We start from the raw sequence: 20,562 nt of genomic DNA on the forward strand, positions 1-20,562 counted from the left end.
GTTCCTCCCTGTTTCGTTTATGTTTGCTTTTGTTTGGTTCCATTTGGTTCCGTTTGGTTCCTAGTGAATACACCCCAGTATTACATTCACAAGACCAGAGCTGATGTCGACAAAACAACGGTGCCATCACATACATCTCGAGAATACATTCAGTATTAAAAATGAGACGCGATGTAGAAAGTGAAACCGGGTCACATGATATTTACACCACTATAGCTAAGCGGTATGATAGTAACCTATTCTGTCATTTTACTTATCAGAAGACCACATCCTTTGTTCTGATGACATTCTCTAACCCCGTCTGTGTTGTAGACCTTTGGGGCCATTGAAGGGTCCGAGCCTATTGGATTCCCAGTGGGAGGAGATGGTCACCATGTGGATGTAAGTATTGCCCTGGAGATACCAGGCTGCTTCTTGGCAGTCCAGGTGCTTTCAACATGATATACTGTTGGGATTGGCCACCACCATTTCTCCTCAGTTTGTAGTGGTCCTCTGTCGCTCAGTTGGTAGTGTATGTCGTTTGCAATGCCAGGATGGAGGGTTTGATTCCCGGGATCACCCATATGTATGTATGTATGTATGTACTGTATGTATGTATGTATGACTAAGTCACTTTGTATTTTAAAATAAATCATATTGTTATTATATCCGTGTTCTCGTAGACGTTGTGATTCTGTGGACGTTTCTAGTCAAGCTAACTGAGGCTGCTTGCAGATGGAGACCACAGTGATGCCCTATCTGAAGGTGCTGTCAGACTTCAGAGAATCTGTTCGCAAAATCGCCAGAGAACAGAATGGTAAATACTTCCTCCCTCCCAAGTTATTCAACAAAAATACTACTAATTTAACCCAGTTGTCTGCCGCTAGAAATGTGAGGCTTGTAGACGTGGTGACTGACTCTGTCTGTGTTCTCAGTGACAGAGGTGCTACAGCTGTGTGACGTGGTCCGTAATGACACCTTACCTGAGCTGGGGGTGCGTCTAGAAGACCATGAAGGTAAATGCACTGACCACAATATGTACACACACACACACACTCAATAGATCAGCGAAAACTAGTAGCAGCCACAGTGATGACTGGCTGTGTTGTCTTGTCATTGTTAGGTCTTCCCACTGTGGTGAAGCTGGTGGATAAAGAGACCCTGCTGAGGGAGAGGAATGAGAAAAAGAAGATGGAGGACGAGAAGAAGAACAAGAAAGAGGAGGCTGCCAAGAAGAAGCAGGAGCAGGAGGTTAGTAGGACCATAGAGATGGATAGAGGAGGACTCATCTTTGGTGGAATTCCCTCAATGGGAGAGTCCTTTGTCTTCCGAGTCCTCCACTAACTGATCTGAGCGCAGTAATACTGATGTTACCAGCCTCATGTCTAGATGTAGGTATATTGATGTGTCCCCTCTGCTAACTGATCTGAGAGCAGTAATAATGTAGGTATATTGATGTGTCCCCTCTGCTAACTGATCTGAGCGCAGTAATAATGCAGGTATATTGATGTGTCCCCTCTGCTAACTGATCTGAGCGCAGTAATACTGATATTATCAGCCTCATGTCTAGATGTATGTATATTGATGTGTCCCCTCTGCTAACTGATCTGAGAGCAGTAATAATGTAGGTATATTGATGTGTCCCCTCTGCTAACTGATCTGAGAGCAGTAATAATGTAGGTATATTGATGTGTCCCCTCTGCTAACTGATCTGAGAGCAGTAATAATGTAGGTATATTGATGTGTCCCCTCTGCTAACTGATCTGAGAGCAGTAATAATGCAGGTATATTGATGTGTCTCTGTTCATGGTTGTTTCATCACAGTTGGCCAAACTTGCAAAGATGAAAATCTCCCCATGCGATATGTTCCGCTCTGAAACCGACAAGTATTCCGGCTTTGATGAAACGGTAAATATACAACAATTGTATACCTCCTTGATATCTTGAGTGGCTACAAGACTTTATTGAATATCAAGTGTTTTGACAGGCCCGTTCTGCTCCTCCAACAGGGTTTCCCCACGCGTGATGTGGAGGGGAAGGATCTCAGTAAGGGACAGACCAAGAAGCTGCGGAAACTCTACGAGGTCCAGGAGAAACTGCACCAAGAGTATCTCCAGACCAATCAGAATGGCTGCTGAGAGTCCTGGGCCACGTTCAGTTGTCAAACGTTCTGGAATGTTGCAGATAGTTACGCCACTATTGGAGCCGACATGATTCCTTAATCTACATGTCAGAGAGAAGCATGTTTGTTCTACATAGCATATTTCTATCTGAACGTTCCCGAAACGTTGCGTCCTGCTGAACGCGCCCCCTGGAGGACGCTACTCCGCCCCTCCCACGCTCCGCCCATAGCGATAGTTTTGTCGTTATTCAGTTCCTCTAATAATTGTTTTGCTAAATCAACAATTCCCTGCATATTATGTGAGGGCTTGCAAATTTGACCAATCACCGCACTATTTCTGAATAAAGCAGTCAAATCGTCGCAATATTATCTCATAAAATGTACCCATCACCGCAGTACAAAAAAGAGCGCTTGCCATTTCAACCAATCACCTCACATTTACCGCATAATATAGTTCATCCAAGCCACACGACAAAACTCTTCCCTCAATCAGAATGGCAGAATTACAGCAGCAAAATAAAGCTTTTTTTTCTCTCTCAGCAAATTACACAAAAAATCACTGTGAATTCCTGGAGGGCCTGACTATTGGTGATGCTGAGGCCAGAGAGACCCTGGGTGTGTTTCAATAGTCTAAAGAATGATCTCTTTGTTAGCCTCCTCTGAGTTGACACGTCAGGACGGTGAAGGTAATATGGTGGATGGTTGTTTTCTCCTCTCCTCCTCTTTTACTTGAGAGCAGGTGGAAGGTGAGGAGATGAATCCACTCTCCCACTGTTTTTAAGACCTTGGCACAAAACCTGGGCTCCTTTGCACTGCACTCCATGGGGTCACTTTAAACGGTTGGTTCAATCAAAATCACTAATTGATACATTTTGTTTGTTTTTTTGGTGATTGACCGCAACTACGGTTTGCATTCAGTTACTTTCCTACAGCTACCAGCGGCTAAGATTGGTATTGATAACCTTTAGCTTGAACTAAATTGCGTGCCAAAATGAACTCTGCGTAAAACCACACCTGGGGGTAATCGATGGCGATGCTAAAGTGTGTCTGTGGTTGTTTTAGCTAATTAATAATAACCTACTAGTTGTAGACTCTCCCTGGCCCGCCGACAACCTGCAAGCTGAAAACATGACATTCAGGTGAACTATCCCTGTAGGCAACAGGTTGTCTGTTGAAAGGGGAAATGAGTCCTCTGAAACCCTTTGTTGGCCCAGGCTTCCATGTGCTGTAGATTGACTAGTCACACCATGATAGTTTTAGCTCTCCACTGCAAAGTGCTGTTATTGGTTGGCAGCGTGTCATACAGCCGTCCATTGAGGTTTCATTTCCCTCTCCCCATCATGACTGCATATCATTCCTTTTTTTATTCTGATATTATGACTGAGAGGACAGTGAAGTTGAATTAATGCACGATTGCAATGCAGAGATGATTACAGAAACATTTGTTACAGAGGCTTCCTTGGGGGTTTTGGTCTTTTACATGACAAAATAACATGCTTTGAGCAGGTGTTAGGCATGTTGCAACGATAGCAGAGGGATGAGAAATCTTTTATAGGAATATGGAATGTGTGAGACCTTGAAATAAACATTTTAACAAAACATTTGTTTTGTATCTTCAGTTATTGAAATGGTTGAGTAAATATGAAATAGAGATTCTGTAGAGCTAACACAACTACAGCAGTGACCATCTACTAGTTACTAATAGATTGGGTTTAATGCCCCACACACACCTTCTGTTTGACAGAAACACAAAAATCACATCTGCAGAATCAACAAAGGATTTTATATGTAAGTGGCATCTCCAGTAAACAACTGTTCTTCTGAACGTTCCTGTTTATTGAATATCAAATCACAAGTACAATATTCACATATACTGTATATTTTTTTATCCTTATATGAACTGTAACTCAGTAAAATCTAGGAAATTGTTGCATTTTATATTTTTGTCCATTTATAGAAATATAATAAAATTCTCTGATAATATAAAACTATATTTAGGTCACTTTTAAAATGCCCTATGTATTTAAGTCGGTGGAATGTCATTCTCTGTGCTCATCTTTGCTGTTGACCATGTTTCTAAGCATAAACACAAACACGACCATGTTTACGACAAACTGGATGAACCCAAAAGAGGCCACTCCGTAGTTGTGATACAAGAAGCCTCCAATCGTGGGGCCGATGGTGCGGAGCAGAGACTGCACAGAGGCACACAGGCCCAGCATCGTGCCTGCAGAAGAGTGAAGAGAACCAATCAGAAAAATGTCCAGAGCAAAACAGACAGAAGTTGCACTTCAATGTTAAACTGTTTCTTTCAGAATGTTACGACACCAACTGTGATTCTTTCAGAATGTTACGACACCAACTGTGATTCTTTCAGAATGTTACGACACCAACTGTGATTCTTTCAGAATGTTACGACACCAACTGTGATTCTTTCAGAATGTTACGACACCAACTGTGATTCTTTCAGAATGTTACGACACCAACTGTGATTCTTTCAGAATGTTACGACACCAACTGTGATTCTGTCAGAATGTTACGACACCAACTGTGATTCTTTCAGAATGTTACGACACCAAGTGTGATTCTTTCAGAATGTTACGACACCAAGTGTGATTCTTTCAGAATGTTACGACACCAACTGTGATTCTTTCAGAATGTTACGACACCAAGTGTGATTCTTTCAGAATGTTACGACACCAAGTGTGATTCTTTCAGAATGTTACGACACCAAGTGTGATTCTTTCAGAATGTTACGACACCAACTGTGATTCTTTCAGAATGTTACGACACCAAGTGTGATTCTTTCAGAATGTTACGACACCAAGTGTGATTCTTTCAGAATGTTACGACACCAAGTGTGATTCTTTCAGAATGTTACGACACCAAGTGTGATTCTTTCAGAATGTTACGACACCAAGTGTGATTCTTTCAGAATGTTACGACACCAAGTGTGATTCTTTCAGAATGTTACGACACCAAGTGTGATTCTTTCAGAATGTTACGACACCAAGTGTGATTCTTTCAGAATGTTACGACACCAAGTGTGATTCTTTCAGAATGTTACGACACCAACTGTGATTCTTTCAGAATGTTACGACACCAACTGTGATTCTTTCAGAATGTTACGACACCAACTGTGATTCTTTCAGAATGTTACGACACCAAGTGTGATTCTTTCAGAATGTTACGACACCAACTGTGATTCTTTCAGAATGTTACGACACCAAGTGTGATTCTTTCAGAATGTTACGACACCAAGTGTGATTCTTTCAGAATGTTACGACACCAAGTGTGATTCTTTCAGAATGTTACGACACCAAGTGTGATTCTTTCAGAATGTTACGACACCAACTGTGATTCTTTCAGAATGTTACGACACCAACTGTGATTCTTTCAGAATGTTACGACACCAACTGTGATTCTTTCAGAATGTTACGACACCAACTGTGATTCTTTCAGAATGTTACGACACCAAGTGTGATTCTTTCAGAATGTTACGACACCAACTGTGATTCTTTCAGAATGTTACGACACCAAGTGTGATTCTTTCAGAATGTTACGACACCAAGTGTGATTCTTTCAGAATGTTACGACACCTAGTGTGATTCTTTCAGAATGTTACGACACCAACTGTGATTCTTTCTCGGTAGGTGATTTTTCTTAAACGTTTTTTTGTTGTTAGGTTAGGCAATGATTTACTGATTTAACTGATGCCCCCCTACACATTTCTCAACGTATGTGTTTGAAACGCTTAATTGTCTCACCGGTATCGGAGGAAGGCACAGTCTTTGTCAGCATGCTGTCAGTGATGACGTTGAACACGCTGAGAGAGAACATCATGGGCAGAACGATGAAGCAGAACTGGAACACGTTAGCCATGAAGACCTGCCAAGGAGAGAACGAAACGTTAACCTTTTAAGATCAAAGATTTTACAAAAGGGTCATATTCATTAGGCACCAAACGGAAATAAAACAACTGAAACGGGGAGAGACTGTGAAACTGTCCAAGTGCTTTTTCCCCCTTTTAAATTTTTTTTTTTGTGTACGTTTTGCTACGGTGAATATATACAACCCTGCATTTATCACAAGATGAAATGAATCCTCTATACCTGAGCCAGGCCCACCAGACTTGACATGCCGATGGAGAGGAGAAGCAGTGAGTTCTCAGAGTACTTTGAGGTCAGCCAGCCAATCACTCCCCCTTGGATTACCTGGAAAAATTGGACCAAAAAAGTTCATTTCTCACCAGAGTTGCTCTATTAGATCCTGTTCCCACGAGGGAGGGGATTTGATATCCTGGAGATTTCAGGAGAATTTAGCCATCTAAACTCTGAATTACTGTAAATACATCGTGTTGTCCTAACCAGGAATGTAGTGGTCAAATAACGTGGTGAACACGGGATCGCCAGTCGAGCTGACGCGCAAACAACGTCATCGCTAATTTAGCAGCACAGGTGCAAAATACCACAAAACAAAGAGGCCACAATGAGAGTATAAAAGAAACAAACTCACACTCACACTTGTCTTTTCCTACTAACATTAACAGCTGATTAACTACTTCACTGAGGAAAAATGACTGAGCTAGTTGGGACAACCACATATATATTAAGATGACTGCACTAACTGTAAGTCTCTCTGGATAAGAGCGTCTGCTAAATGACTAAATATAATGTGTCTCTGGATAAGAGTGTCTGCTAAATGACTAAATATAATGTGTCTCTGGATAAGAGTGTCTGCTAAATGACTAAATGTAATGAAAGTGTCTCTGGATAAGAGTGTCTGCTAAATGACTAAATGCAATGTGTCTCTGGATAAGAGTGTCTGCTAAATGACTAAATGTAATGTGTCTCTGGATAAGAGTGTCTGCTAAATGACTAAATGTATAGGTCGTGAGCATCCTTGCTCCATACCATTGACACGATCCCAAAGTAGGCCATAAGGTAGCCATTCTGCTCTGGCGCCAGCTGGAAGAAGTTCATAGCGATAACAGAGAACATGACCTGAAAGATACCTGAGACAGAATCCCGTGAGGTTTTTAAAAAGGACTCCATGCAAACACAGACAGACACACTAAAAAGACAACATGTAAAAAAATAAATATATAAATATACACTGCTCAAAAAAATAAAGGGAACACTAAAATAACACATCCTAGATCTGAATGAATGAAATATTCTTATTAAATACTTTTTTCTTTACATAGTTGAATGTGCTGACAACAAAATCACACAAAACTTATCAATGGAAATCAAATGTATCAACCCATGGAGGTCTGGATTTGGAGTCACACTCAAAATTAAAGTGGAAAACCACACTACAGGCTGATCCAACTTTGATGTAATGTCCTTAAAACAAGTCAAAATGAGGCTCAGTAGTGTGTGTGGCCTCCACGTGCCTGTATGACCTCCCTACAACACCTGGGCATGCTCCTGATGAGGTGGCGGATGGTCTCCTGAGGGATCTCCTCCCAGACCTTGACTAAAGCATCCGCCAACTCCTGGACAGTCTGTGGTGCAATGTGGCTTTGGTGGATGGGGCGAGACATGATGTCCCAGATGTGCTCAATTGGATTCAGGTCTGGGGAACGGGCGGGCCAGTCCATAGCATCAATGCCTTCCTCTTGCAGGAACTGCTGACACACTCCAGCCACATGAGGTCTAGCATTGTCTTGCATTAGGAGGAACCCAGGGCCAACCACACCAGCATATGGTCTCACAAGGGGTCTGAGGATCTCATCTCGGTACCTAATGGCAGTCAGGCTACCTCTGGCGAGCACATGGATGGCTGTGCGGCCCCCCAAAGAAATGCCACCCCACACCATGACTGACCCACCGCCAAACCGGTCATGCTGGAGGATGTTGCAGGCAGCAGAACGTTCTCCACGGCGTCTCCAGACTCTGTCACGTCTGTCACGTGCTCAGTGTGAACCTGCTTTCATCTGTGAAGAGCACAGGGCGCCAGTGGCGAATTTGCCAATCTTGGTGTTCTCTGGCAAATGCCAAACGTCCTGCACGGTGTTGGGCTGTAAGCACAACCCCCACCTGTGGATGTCGGGCCCTCATACCACCCTCATGGAGTCTGTTTCTGACCGTTTGAGCAGACACATGCACATTTGTGGCCTGCTGGAGGTCATTTTGCAGGGCTCTGGCAGTGCTCCTCCTGATCCTCCTTGCACAAAGGCGGAGGTAGCGGTCCTGCTGATGGGTTGTTGCCCTCCTACGGCCTCCTCCACGTCTCCTGATGTACTGGCCTGTCTCCTGGTAGCGCCTCCATGCTCTGGACACTACGCTGACAGACACAGCAAACCTTCTTGCCACAGCTCGCATTGATGTGCCATCCTGGATGAGCTGCACTACCTGAGCCACTTGTGTGGGTTGTAGACTCCGTCTCATGCTACCACTAGAGTAAAAGCACCGCCAGCATTCAAAAGTAACCAAAACATCAGCCAGGAAGCATAGGAACTGAGAAGTGGTCTGTGGTCACTACCTGCAGAACCACTCCTTTATTGGGGGTGTCTTGCTAATTGCCTATAATTTCCACCTGTTGTCTATTACATTTGCACAACAGCATGTGAAATTTATTGTCAATCAGTGTTGCTTCCTAAGTGGACAGTTTGATTTCACAGAAGTGTGATTGACTTGGAGTTACATTGTGTTGTTTAAGTGTTCCATTTATTTTTTTGAGCAGTGTATATAAAAAGGTCATTAAACACTGAACATTGGTTGAGATGGGTGTTGTAGTTTTTATTAAGATTGTTAAACGCTGAACATTGGTTGAGATGGGTGTTGTAGTTTTTATTAAGATTGTTAAACGCTGAACATTGGTTGAGATGGGTGTTGTAGTTTTTATTAAGATTGTTAAACGCTGAACATTGGTTGAGATGGGTGTTGTAGTTTTTATTAAGATTGTTCATGTGAAGGCCAAATTACAGAGGAGGAACTGCTGGATGCAATTGGGGCCTTTAAGGATGGGAAAACTCCAGGGCTGGATGGCATACCAGTGGAAGTATACAAAACTTTTTTTGATATACTCAAAGGACCATTATTAGCTTGTTTTAACCACTCCTATATAAATGGTAGATTATCAGACACGCAACAAGAAGGTCTGATATCGTTATTACTGAAACAGGACCCAAGTGGTATATATAAAGATCCAGTCCAATTAAAAAATTGGAGACCTCTTACACTTCAGTGTTGTGATGCAAAAATCCTAGCAAAATGCTTGGCGCATAGAATAAAAAAAGTTTTGTCAGATATTATTCATCCTAATCAGACAGGTTTTTTACATGGACGATACATTGGAGATAATATAAGGCAAGTACTGGAAACAATAGAACACTATGAAATATCGGGGACACCAGGTCTGGTTTTCATAGCTGATTTTGAAAAGGCTTTTGATAAAGTACGACTGGAGTTTATATATAAATGCCTAGAATATTTCAATTTTGGGGAATCTCTTATAAAATGGGTTAAAATTATGTATAGTAACCCTAGGTGTAAAATAGTAAATAATGGCTACATCTCAGAAAGTTTTAAACTATCTAGAGGAGTAAAACAAGGTTGTCCACTATCGGCATATCTATTTATTATTGCCATCGAAATGTTAGCTGTTAAAATTAGATCAAACATTAATATTAATGGATTAGAAATCCGTGGCTTAAAAACTAAAGTGTCATTGTACGCTGATGATTCATGTTTTCTTTTAAAACCACAACTAGAGTCTCTCCACGGCCTCATAGAGGATCTAGATACCTTTGCTATCCTCTCTGGATTAAAACCAAATTATGATAAATGTACCATATTACGTATTGGATCACTAAAAAATACACATTTTATATTGCCATGTAGTTTACCAATTAAATGGTCTGACGGAGATGTGGATATACTCGGTATAAAAATCCCAAAAGAAAGAAATGATCTCACTCCAATAAATTTTTATAGAAAGTTAGCAAAAATAGATAAGATCTTGCTACCATGGAAAGGAAAATACTTGTCTATTTGTGGAAAAATCACCCTGATTAACTCTTTAGTCATATCACAGTTTACCTATTTGCTTATGGTTTTGCCTACACCTAGTGACCTGCTTTTTAAATTATATGAACAAAAAATATTCCATTTTATTTGGAACGGCAAGCCAGATAAAATTAAAAGGGCCTATTTATATAACGAATATGAATTCGGAGGGCAGAAATTATTAAATATTAAAGCATTAGACCTCTCACTAAAGGCATCAGTCATACAAAAGTTATACTTAAATCCAAACTGGTTCTCTAGTAAATTGGTACGAATGTCTCATCCTATGTTCAAGAAGGGCCTTTTTCCCTTTATTCAGATTACACCTGCTCACTTTCGGTTGTTTGAAAAGGAAATAATCTCCAAAATATCCTTATTTTTTAAACAAGCCTTAGAAAGTTGGTTGCAATTTCAGTTTAATCCACCTGAAAGGACGGAACAAATAGTACAACAAATATTGTGGTTAAATTCAAATATAGTAATTGATAAAAAAACTGTATTTATCGAAGAAATGTTTAAAAAAGGTATAATTTTTGTGAATGATATCATAAATAGGACTGGTGGAGTTATGTCACACATGCAGCTCACACAGACATATGGAAATGTCTGCTCTACCCAAAATTACAACCAATTAATTGCAGCATTACCACAAAAATGGAAGAGGCAAGTAGAAGGGGAAAAAAGTAAGGAACTTGTATGTCGGCCCTGTATTAAAGAACATAAATGGTTAAAGAAAAGTGTGATAAATAAAAACATATACCAATTTCATTTAAGGACCAAAAAACTGACAGCTGTGCCATATAAATTGCAAAATAGTTGGGAAGAGATGTTCGATGTACCCATTCCATGGCACATGGTTTATGAATTGATACGCAAAACAACGCCGGATTCAAAACTTCGAATTTTTCAATTTAAATTATTGTACAAAATTCTTGCAACTAATAGAATGTTATATATATGGGGTATACAATCTTCCCAGCTCTGTAGATTCTGCTGTGAGGAGGCAGAGTCATTAGATCATTTATTTTGGTATTGTCCATATGTAGCTCGTTTTTGGTCACAGGTCCAGGAATGGCTGAAGAATTGCAACATTTGCCTAGAACTAACGCTACAGATAGCAATACTGGGGGATTTGAAAAGCCATAGTCAATCAATCAATAATATAATAATTATTTTAGCAAAAATGTTTATTTTTAATTTACAATCTGTAGAAGCTATGAGAATAGGAAGGTTCAAATCTTTTGTGAAGCATCACAGCACAGTTGAAAAATATATGGCAAATAAAAATCCGAAATGGATGATGTTGGAAGATAGATGGGAAGGGTTGAGTAGAACTGAAGGGTGGGACTAATAACAAGATAAACAATGTAGGGCATACGGGATCTGTGAAATGTGTATAGGTGCGGAGCTTTTGTGAAATAGCACAGTTACAAGTGGAAATAAAATTGGATGGACAACAGAAATAGAGGAAGGACTAAGAACAAACAAGAGAGAACTATTATAAAGTAGTCTGTGTCTGTAAAATAGGTATAAGATGTATAAATTGAAGGTAAAAGCAGAAGTGTTTATTAGTTTACTCCAATTGGGGGAGCGGTGGTAGGGTTGCGGGGAATAATAATAAAGGTATATTCTTTAAAAAAGTATGTATGTCTATATAGGTATGTGTATGTATATATGTATATATGTATGCATGCGTGTATGGATATATATATTTACCCCAAAAAATATGGGGGATTGGAAATGATGCAGACAATTACATTGGAAGCAACATTCTTTCCGCAATATTAAGCTGATCCACCCCAAAAAAAAAAAAAAAAAAAAAAAAAAAAAAAAAAAAAAAAAAAGATTGTTAAACGCTGAACATTGGTTTGTGTTAAGTGTGCATAAATGCTTTTCTCCAAATAAAATCTGTAGGTAAACTGTGTTACGTGCTTTTACCCTTTCACTACATCACTGGTTCCAGTTCTACAGCAACACATTCCTGCTAAGTGATTAGGTCTCCCTCAGATGAGTCTAAACTAAGACAGGTGGAGAATAGACAACTCTTATAGGTCACAGTGGAGGACACCCACCTGATGGCAGACCTGAGATGATCTTGACCATGAAGGTTTTGGCCACACCAGGGAACTTCATCAGTCTGGTGATCTCACCCAGGTCAAAGACTGACTTGGCATTGCTCTTCTCTGCAGGACCAGGAAAATACGTCACACGCAACTCACATATGAAGTCACGTGTCAAATACCACACATTATGGATGTCCCCACGTCACACAGGCCACAGTAAGTGTCAGATAAAGCAGAAATTTTATTTTTTGCACCACACACACACACCCATACACAAACACACACACGCACAAACCCTTTAGAGAGTGAATAGTGTGTTGTGAGGTAGGTGTAGAGTCTTACTGTCTGTGTTGTCCTGTGGCGCTTGTAACTTAGTGTGTTTAGGGATAAACGTCCAAACCAACAGGAAGCTGATGAAGCTCCCTCCAGCAGCTACACAAGCAGCAAATGTCTCCCTGGAAAAGCCATAGCAGGGATGTCACACGGCTAAATTCCAGCTCTTGGATTGGACTAGAATCTGTGAGCATTGAGGTGCTTCACTCACCCATAGCGTGTGCTTAGTGTACCGCCCAAGGTGGAGCCAGCAACCATGCCAATGCCAAAACATAGGCCCAGCTTGCCAAGGGCATCTGCCCGCTTGTCAGGTTCTGTCAGGTCAGTCACTACCATCTGGGCTCCTGGTGAGAGGAGGAGAGAGGAGCACAACAAGTCAGATTTATACACACTTTAGTAACACTGGAACATATGGGGTATAGAGAGACATATATGGATCTGTTAAGAGGGCTGTCTAGTACAGTAGATCCTAGTACAGGAGGTCCTATAGGATCTGTTAGAGGGCTGTCTAGTACAGTAGATCCTAGTACAGGAGGTCCTATAGGATCTGTTAGAGGGCTGTCTAGTACAGTAGATCCTAGTACAGGAGGTCCTATAGGATCTGTTAGAGGGCTGTCTAGTACAGTAGATCCTAGTACAGGAGGTCCTATAGGATCTGGTAGAGGGCTGTCTAGTACAGTGGATCCTAGTACAGGAGGTCCTATAGGATCTGTTAGAGGGCTGTCTAGTACAGTAGGTTCTATAGGATCTGTTAGAGGGCTGTCTAGTACAGTAGATCATATAGGATCTGTTAGAGAGCTGTCTAGTACAGTAGATCATATATGATCTGTTAAAGGGCTGTCTAATACAATAGATCCTAAAGGATTTGTTAGAGAGCTGTCTAGTACAGTAGATCATATAGGATCTGTTAGAGAGCTGTCTAGTACAGTAGATCATATAGGATCTGTTAGAGAGCTGTCTAGTACAGTAGATCATATAGGATCTGTTAGAGAGCTGTCTAGTACAGTAGGTCCTATGGGATCTGTTAGAGGGCTGTCTAGTACAGGAGATCCTAGTACAGTAGATCATATATGATCTGTTAAAGGGCTGTCTAGTACAGTAGATCATATAGGATCTGTTAAAGGGCTGTCTAATACAATAGATCCTAAAGGATTTGTTAGAGAGCTGTCTCTAGTACAGTAGATACTATAGGATCTGTTAGAGGGTTGTCTAATACAATAGATCCTAAAGGATCTGTTAGAGAGCTGTCTAGTACAGTAGGTCCTAGGCACGGTACATACGCTGGGGACTTATCTGGGAGTTTGAGTATGAAGGGAACAACAGTTAGTATATTTGTCTCTAACTGTGATTGTGTAATTGCTGTGGATCATGTCATGCAGGGCTCCCTTGAAAAAGAGACCTTGCTCTCAATGGGACTCCCTGCTAAAATAAAGGTTAAATAAACAACAGGCAGTGGAGCACTTACCAGGCAAGCCATGCATCAAGACAGCGGGGAGTTTGTGGATGAAGAGCATGAGAGGACTGTCAGCTATCGCTAGTAACCCATAGTAGACTACAGAGGCAGTGCAGGATAGACACATTGCTGCCCTGGCACCAAAAAGGTCTGCAAACCTACCGACAACAGAAAAATAACACTGATCTATATTGACATCTGCCAACATATGGCCACCAACACATACCAGCTGCGATCTTGTGTCTGGACTCAGGTCTGATAAGCCCTCTCTGTATGGTTCGTTGCCCCGAGTCATTGAACCATAACTCAATTACATTTAAGTGAGAGCACTTTAAAGCTCAATTTGCCAGCAGCAAATTGTGCATCTTTGACCAGGGTTGGAGATTAAAGATACAGACTGTGGTTATGTAACAGATTATGTATTTCATTCAACAGAGTTTTGCTCACCTGCCAAATATCGGGCCTCCCAACAATTGGACGACACCAACCATGGTTTGCAAATAGCCAATCCATAAGGTGTCAAATCCCAGCTTCTTCGCCAAATACTGAATGGTGAGAGTTCAAACGTAAATACATATACATTTTTTAAATATTATAACAATTAATCAGTGGTGACCTGTCATTCAGGGCTGTTTTGAGCCCCACATGTTTTGCAAAATATAATAAAAAAATATTTTTACTTTTTTGGGCCTTGCCTGTTTTGCATGTTATTTTGACATTAATACTTGTAACATATCAGTTTGCAAACAATGTAAAAAAAAATATATATATTATTGAGTTAATAAAGCCGCATACAAACATGGTCTCTTTTTAGTTTTCTTGAGTAAGGCAGCTCCAAAATGCAGGTGTTTCAGCCTAGTTCAGTGCTTTCTGTGGTGGTGGGGCAAGCCAGCGGAAAATACGGAGCGTTGAGCCGTGATTGCCGCAAATTCATCAATGAGTTATTTGGAATGAATCAGTGGCTAACTGCAAGCATTGCAAAGCAATCATTAGCCTGCTATTCAGTGGAGTGGCTGTGTGGTCCCAAGTCTAAGATTACGGGTCTCTTTTCCTAGTTTAAAATGATAAACATTCAACATTGTCCATGCTGTCAATGAAGCATGATTTGTGCCATGCTAAGAACGGCCCATGTTCTGAATTCTGTCGTTGTACATTTCAAAAGTGCTGAACAAATAGTTATATTGACTACGTCCGTCCTAGCTCGCTCATTAATGTCTTCATCGAAATTACGGATTGCCTCTTATCCGCTGGTCGTCCCCTTATGACATAGTTTGTACATCTCAATTTTTTGTAGAAACCACATTTGTTTAAGCAAGTCAGTCTGGCTTTTCCAGGGAGACATCAGCTATGTTTTTTTAAAAGGCATTAAATGAGGCTGAATGAACTGTTTCGCTGCCAGACAAGGCTCCGCAGAAAGCCAGGTGTAGCAGTGGTAAGGTGTTGGGACAGAAACTGTTAGGGCCTAAGGTGTAGGCCCTAACAGTTTGTGGGCACCGTTTGTCACCGTTATAGTGCAATTATTATATTGTTTAGTGTTGTGGCTTTGCTGGTATGTATCCCACATTCTTTTTTTTATGGTCCCACCAAGATTTACATGCTAAAATCGCCACTGTAATTAATTCATACTAGATTGTCATAGATATACTGCTTTCAAAGCGCATAGTCACAATCCTTTATCCAAAACGATGGTGCCCTCAAGAAGCCCCAGGTGAGGCCATTTTTCTATCTATTGTTTTAGATGTAGGCCTATGTCAACAATCCCAAGGCCATTTATAACTGTTCAAACCTATTAGCAAATGGCAAATATCTACAATACATTTGAATAACAGCAAATGAATGCATATCACACGTAGCCTACTATTTGTAGCAATTCTGATATCGAAAGTATTGAAATAAACTGCATTGTTTTCTTTCTCAACTCTCAATATAGGCTAATCATATAACAACAAAAACAACCACTTTTGTAACCTGGGTACTAGAATAGACATTAAAACAGAAATACTTACAGGAGTGATGGAAAACTGTAAAAACATGCATGTGATATCCAGGACAGCTATGAGGTAAGTAACGTAAATTACTCTCTGCATCTTTGAGCCTGTATGTACATCGGTAACGGCGGTGGGTGAGTCTGATTTAACTCGTGACATTTTACTGTAACGTTAAGCCTAAACCCAATTCGGTCCACCCTCTTGCATACAATAGCCTCCTGGAAAACCTGGAACAAGGATAAATAAATGATGAAATAACAAACAACGGCATAAGACAATATAATGCCGACACTGTGGCTGTCAAGTATTGAGATTAAATACACTTACCTTTGTTTATCTGAAGACGAAGTTCTTATAAATGCATAATACATCCGTCAAAAGTGTTCCTGCCGTTACTACCGATGCAGATGTTGATTTCACACTATGAGCGCCCCACCGGAAAAGAAAGGTGACGGTCAAACGCCATCGTTCATTCAATAAAGCAATTCGTAAGGATTAACTTTAGGAATGATTTCTCACGCATAATATTTCCCTATGTTCTTGTACTTTGATCTTTAGATGATGTAATATGTTTGCCGGCAGCACAAAAACGGAACTTCCTGTTTTCAGGCTTCAAAATAAAAGCTCTCATGAACTCATGCTGTTGTGCCCTTGAGCAAGGCACTTAACCTCTTAAATGCTCCAGGGGCGCTGACCCTGTGCTATTCCTCCAAACTCCCTGTGTGTGTGTGTGTGTGTGTGTGTGTGTGTGTGTGTGTGTGTGTGTGTGTGTGTGTGTGTGTGTGTGTGTGTGTGTGTGTGTGTGTGTGTGTGTGAAGCGGGCGGGATATAGGATAAAGACCATAGATAATAGTACTTCCTATTCATGATGAACTCATTGAAGTCGAATTAATTGCCATATTGTTCAAATATATTCAATTCTTAATAAAAAAATAAAATAACAAATTTTTTCAGTTGGGGACCTTGCTCTGTATTTGTATTAATTTCTTAATTTTCCTCTAGTTTCAGTAGTGGACTTTTATTCTGACTTCTCAACCAGAAGTTCATTGGTGAAACCCAGCTAACTCCACATGAGAGTCCTCCCACTTTACACAACCACAAGTGGCGTGACTACTAGATTTCAGTTTTCTATTAGGTCGTCATGTACGGGTAGGCTTACATGTGACAAGTGTTGAGTTGGTTAAAGTTCATCATTGTTGAGAATGACTATGTTCATATTCAATGGCGACCCGTCATTCAGGACAGGTGTGGCAGAGCCTCACCTGTTTTGAGCCCCACATTTTTAGCAAAAAATATAGATTGTTATTGTTATGTTATTTTGGCATTAATACGTGGCACATATCAGTTTGCAAACAATGTAAAAAAATATATATTATAATTGAGTTAATAAAGCCGCATACAAACATGGTCTCTTTTTAGTTTTCTTGAGTAAGGCAGTTCCAAATGCAGGTGTTTCTGCCTAGCTCAGTGCTTTCTGTGGTGGTGGGGCAAGCCAGCAGAAAATAGCTGGCGTTGCACCTTGATTGGCTCAGTGCTCTGTCACTCATGGGGACACTACGTCACCGCCAAGTCTAAGGGTAGAACTCGAAAATTCATAGTTACACTAGAAGTGCCCATACAAGAAGCCTCAAGGTCATTGGCCACAGATAAAATGATGTCAAATTACATTATATCTACAGTAGCTTTGATTCGATTGATCATGTCAACATCATACTTTCAAAATCTTAGCTAAATGATGACATCATGAATCAAGTCGACAATCTACTGGCAAATAATTTTTAATCCTTGTCATATGAAGAGAAATAATAAAGAGAAATTATAGATAAAACGTATCGGTGCTCATCGGCCATTGGACATAAACATTACACAACAAGTTGGAAATCGCAAATTCAACAATGAGTTGTTTGGAAGGAATCAGTGGCTAACTGCAAGCATTGCAAAGCAATCATTAGCCTACTATTCAGTGGAGTGGCTGTGTGGTCCTAAGTCTAAAATTAAGGGGGGTCTCTTTTCCTAGTTTAAAATGATAAACATTCAACATTGGCCATGCTGTCAATGAAGCATGATTTGTGCCATGCTCAAAACAACTGTTAACACGGAAGTGCAAAATCTGACTTTAGTGAGTTCAAGACAACTGGGACCTCGGGTAAACGAGTTACGACTGGGAAAATACATTTAGAACTTTCATCCAACTCGGAATTGTAAATCGGGAACTCGGGTCTCTTTCTAGAGCTACGACCTGAAGATCACTGATAATTTCTTGAGTTCCCAGTTGTCTTGAAAGCCCCATAAATCCAGAGAATACAAGACTTTGCTGACAAAGTTTGATGACAAAATTTGCCCTCGGAGGACCGCCACGCCACCTTCCTGTTCAAGTGCCAGAGAGATATGTATACTGTAGCAAAGGAAGTAATACTAAGTGTATGTTGTGTAGTAAGCTGTTAGTAGCCCAAGTGCCTCACCCTAATAATTTGGCCTATTTTCACCTCTTAATTTTGCCTACTGTTCTGACTTGGTGGTGCACATGTAGCCTATAACCTGTTTTTGAGAAATGTAATCATCGAATATTGTAAGAGCTTTCATTGTCTGGTTATATGCCCCCTTTATTTATCCTACGATTCTGACTTGGTGTACAGAGAGAATACTGTAAGAATGGCCCATGTTCTGAATTCTGTTGCTGTACATTTCAAAAGTGCTGAACAAATAGTTATATTGACTACGTCCGTCCTAGCTCGCTCATTAATGTCTTAATTGAAATTACGGATTGCCTCTTATCCACTTGTCGTTCCCTTATGACATAGTTCGTACATCTCAATTGTCAGCCGTATCAGCTATGTTTTTTTTAAAGGCATTAAATGAGGCTGAATGAACTGTTTCGCTGCCAGACAAGGCTCCGCTGATAGCCAGGTGTAGCAGTGATAAGGTGTTGGGACTGCTGTTGGGACAGATTTATGTAGGCCCTAACAGTTTGTGGGCATCGTTTGCCACCGTTATAGTGTAATTAATGTATTGTTTATTGTTGTGTTGTGGCTTTGCTGGTATGTGTAACGGATGTGAAATGGCTAGCTAGTTAGCGGTGGTCCGCGCTAATAGCGTTTCAATCGGGTACATCACTCGCTTTGAGACCTTGAAGTAGTGGTTCCCCTTGCTCTGCAAGAGCCGCAGCTTTTGTGGAGCGATGGGTAACGATGCTTCGTGGGTGTCAGTTGTTGATGTGTGCAGAGGGTCCCTGGTTCGCGCCCGGGTCGGGGCTAGGGGACGGACTAAAGTTAAACTGTTACATATGCATCCCACTTTTTTTTGCCCCACCAAGATTTACATGCTATAATCGCAACTGTTCGTATTGTAAGCTAAGTTAACGATATTGCTTATTCCCAAACATGGTTACTCTGACAATCTAACAAATACCGCTCAGGACATACAACCTCAGTCAGTAAAGATGTCCTAAATGTATTCTGTCACAACAAAACATGCTGTGCTATAAAAGGGAACATTGATTTACTTCTGTGAATTGTTACCGGGGTCCTGGGCCGGGCGTAAAGGCCTGCTGGTCTGTCAGGATGTGTGTGGGGACGAGCTAGACCAGGGATGGGGGTCACAAAAAAATCTGCACTCATCATGAGGGGCGCAGTGGCTCGCGGGTCTGTATACCCAAATCCATACCCACACATGCAGTCAGAGCCTTTTGGTGGCCTCACTAAATACCAACCATTTAAATCAGTTGATATGTTGATACAGCAAAACATAATTATAATAAAGCTGATAAAATAGGTTAAGACATAAGGCTAACATTTATACGACATGTTAGTTCCACACTCTCTTAAGGACTTGAAGCCCACCTGGGAGCAGTGTAAATTACTTAAGTAAAAATACTTTAAATTACTACTTAAGTCGTTTTTTGGGGTATCTGTACTTTACTTTACTATTTATATTCTTGACAACTATTACTTTTACTTCACTACATTACTAAAGAAAATATTTAACTTTTTACTCCATACAGTTTCCCTGACAACCCAAAGTACTTGTTACATTTTGAATGCTTAGCAGGACAGGACAATTGTGAAATTCACACACTTATCAAGAGAACACAGGGTCATCCCTACTGCCTCTGGTCTGGCGGACTCACTAAACACAAATGCATCTCTTATAAATAATGTCTGAGTGTTGGAGTGTGCCCCTGGCTATCCGTAAATTTGAAAAACAATAAAATGTTGCTGTCTGCTTTGCTTAATATAAGGAATTTGAAATTATTTATACTTTTACTTCTACTTTTGATACTTGAGTATATTTTAGCAATTACATGTACTTTTCATACTTAAGTATATTTAAAACCAAATACTTTTATGCTTTTACTCAAGTACTATTTTACTGGGTGACTTTCACCTTTACTTGAGTAACTTCCTATTAAGGTATCTTTTACTCAAGTATGACAAATGGATACTTTTTCCCAACACTGCCTGGAAGGAACGTTTCTAGGGCTCCAAATAGACATTGTATCATTCAATTTTAAATTCCATGAGACCACAGCCGGTGTGTTGCATTATGTGTATACACATTTTAACAAATTGCAACTACATGTGGACTGCATGCACTTTACAAAAATCATATG

At 40.5% G+C, this 20,562-nt stretch overlaps 2 protein-coding genes across 4 annotated transcripts in view; one reads left to right on the forward strand and one right to left on the reverse strand.

Moving 5' to 3' along the window:
- LOC120024894 (cysteine--tRNA ligase, cytoplasmic-like) overlaps positions 1-3,700 on the forward strand; it is a 31,724-nt gene extending 28,024 nt beyond the window's left edge. For 2 of the 3 annotated variants that reach the window (XM_038969247.1, XM_038969246.1), the window contains exons 15-20: positions 313-381; positions 715-796; positions 915-995; positions 1,103-1,230; positions 1,804-1,887; positions 1,989-2,117. In XM_038969247.1, coding sequence (XP_038825175.1) covers positions 313-381; positions 715-796; positions 915-995; positions 1,103-1,230; positions 1,804-1,887; positions 1,989-2,117 — 573 coding nt within the window. Of the gene's footprint in view, positions 1-312; positions 382-714; positions 797-914; positions 996-1,102; positions 1,231-1,803; positions 1,888-1,988 lie in introns of all 3 variants that reach the window. The other variant, XM_038969245.1, reaches the window with a different exon arrangement.
- A 163-nt stretch (positions 3,701-3,863) lies between these two features.
- LOC120024895 (solute carrier family 22 member 18-like) lies at positions 3,864-16,505 on the reverse strand. The gene is made up of 11 exons (XM_038969248.1): positions 16,281-16,505; positions 15,972-16,180; positions 14,413-14,510; positions 13,978-14,123; positions 12,724-12,856; positions 12,522-12,634; positions 12,189-12,299; positions 7,015-7,115; positions 6,214-6,315; positions 5,869-5,989; positions 3,864-4,328 (listed from the first exon to the last, which is right to left on the reverse strand). Exons 2-11 carry the CDS (start codon positions 16,110-16,112, stop codon positions 4,141-4,143), a joined length of 1,254 nt encoding a protein of 417 aa, XP_038825176.1. The 5' UTR covers positions 16,113-16,180; positions 16,281-16,505; the 3' UTR covers positions 3,864-4,140.
- Between the last annotated feature and the right edge of the window lie 4,057 nt (positions 16,506-20,562).

The sequence above is a fragment of the Salvelinus namaycush genome, chromosome 30 (assembly GCF_016432855.1).
Source record: "Salvelinus namaycush isolate Seneca chromosome 30, SaNama_1.0, whole genome shotgun sequence".
Lineage (NCBI taxonomy): Eukaryota > Metazoa > Chordata > Actinopteri > Salmoniformes > Salmonidae > Salvelinus > Salvelinus namaycush.

Coding starts and splice junctions, on each gene's coding strand:
- LOC120024895 (XM_038969248.1), bottom strand. CDS start 16,112: ATGTCACGAGTTAAATCAGACTCACCCACCGCCGTTACCGATGTACAT. Junction 12,300..12,521: donor GCCACAGGACAACACAGACA/GTAAGACTCTAC, acceptor CTGGTCCTGCAG/AGAAGAGCAATGCCAAGTCA. Junction 7,116..12,188: donor CATCTCAGGTCTGCCATCAG/GTGGGTGTCCTC, acceptor ATTCTGTCTCAG/GTATCTTTCAGGTCATGTTC.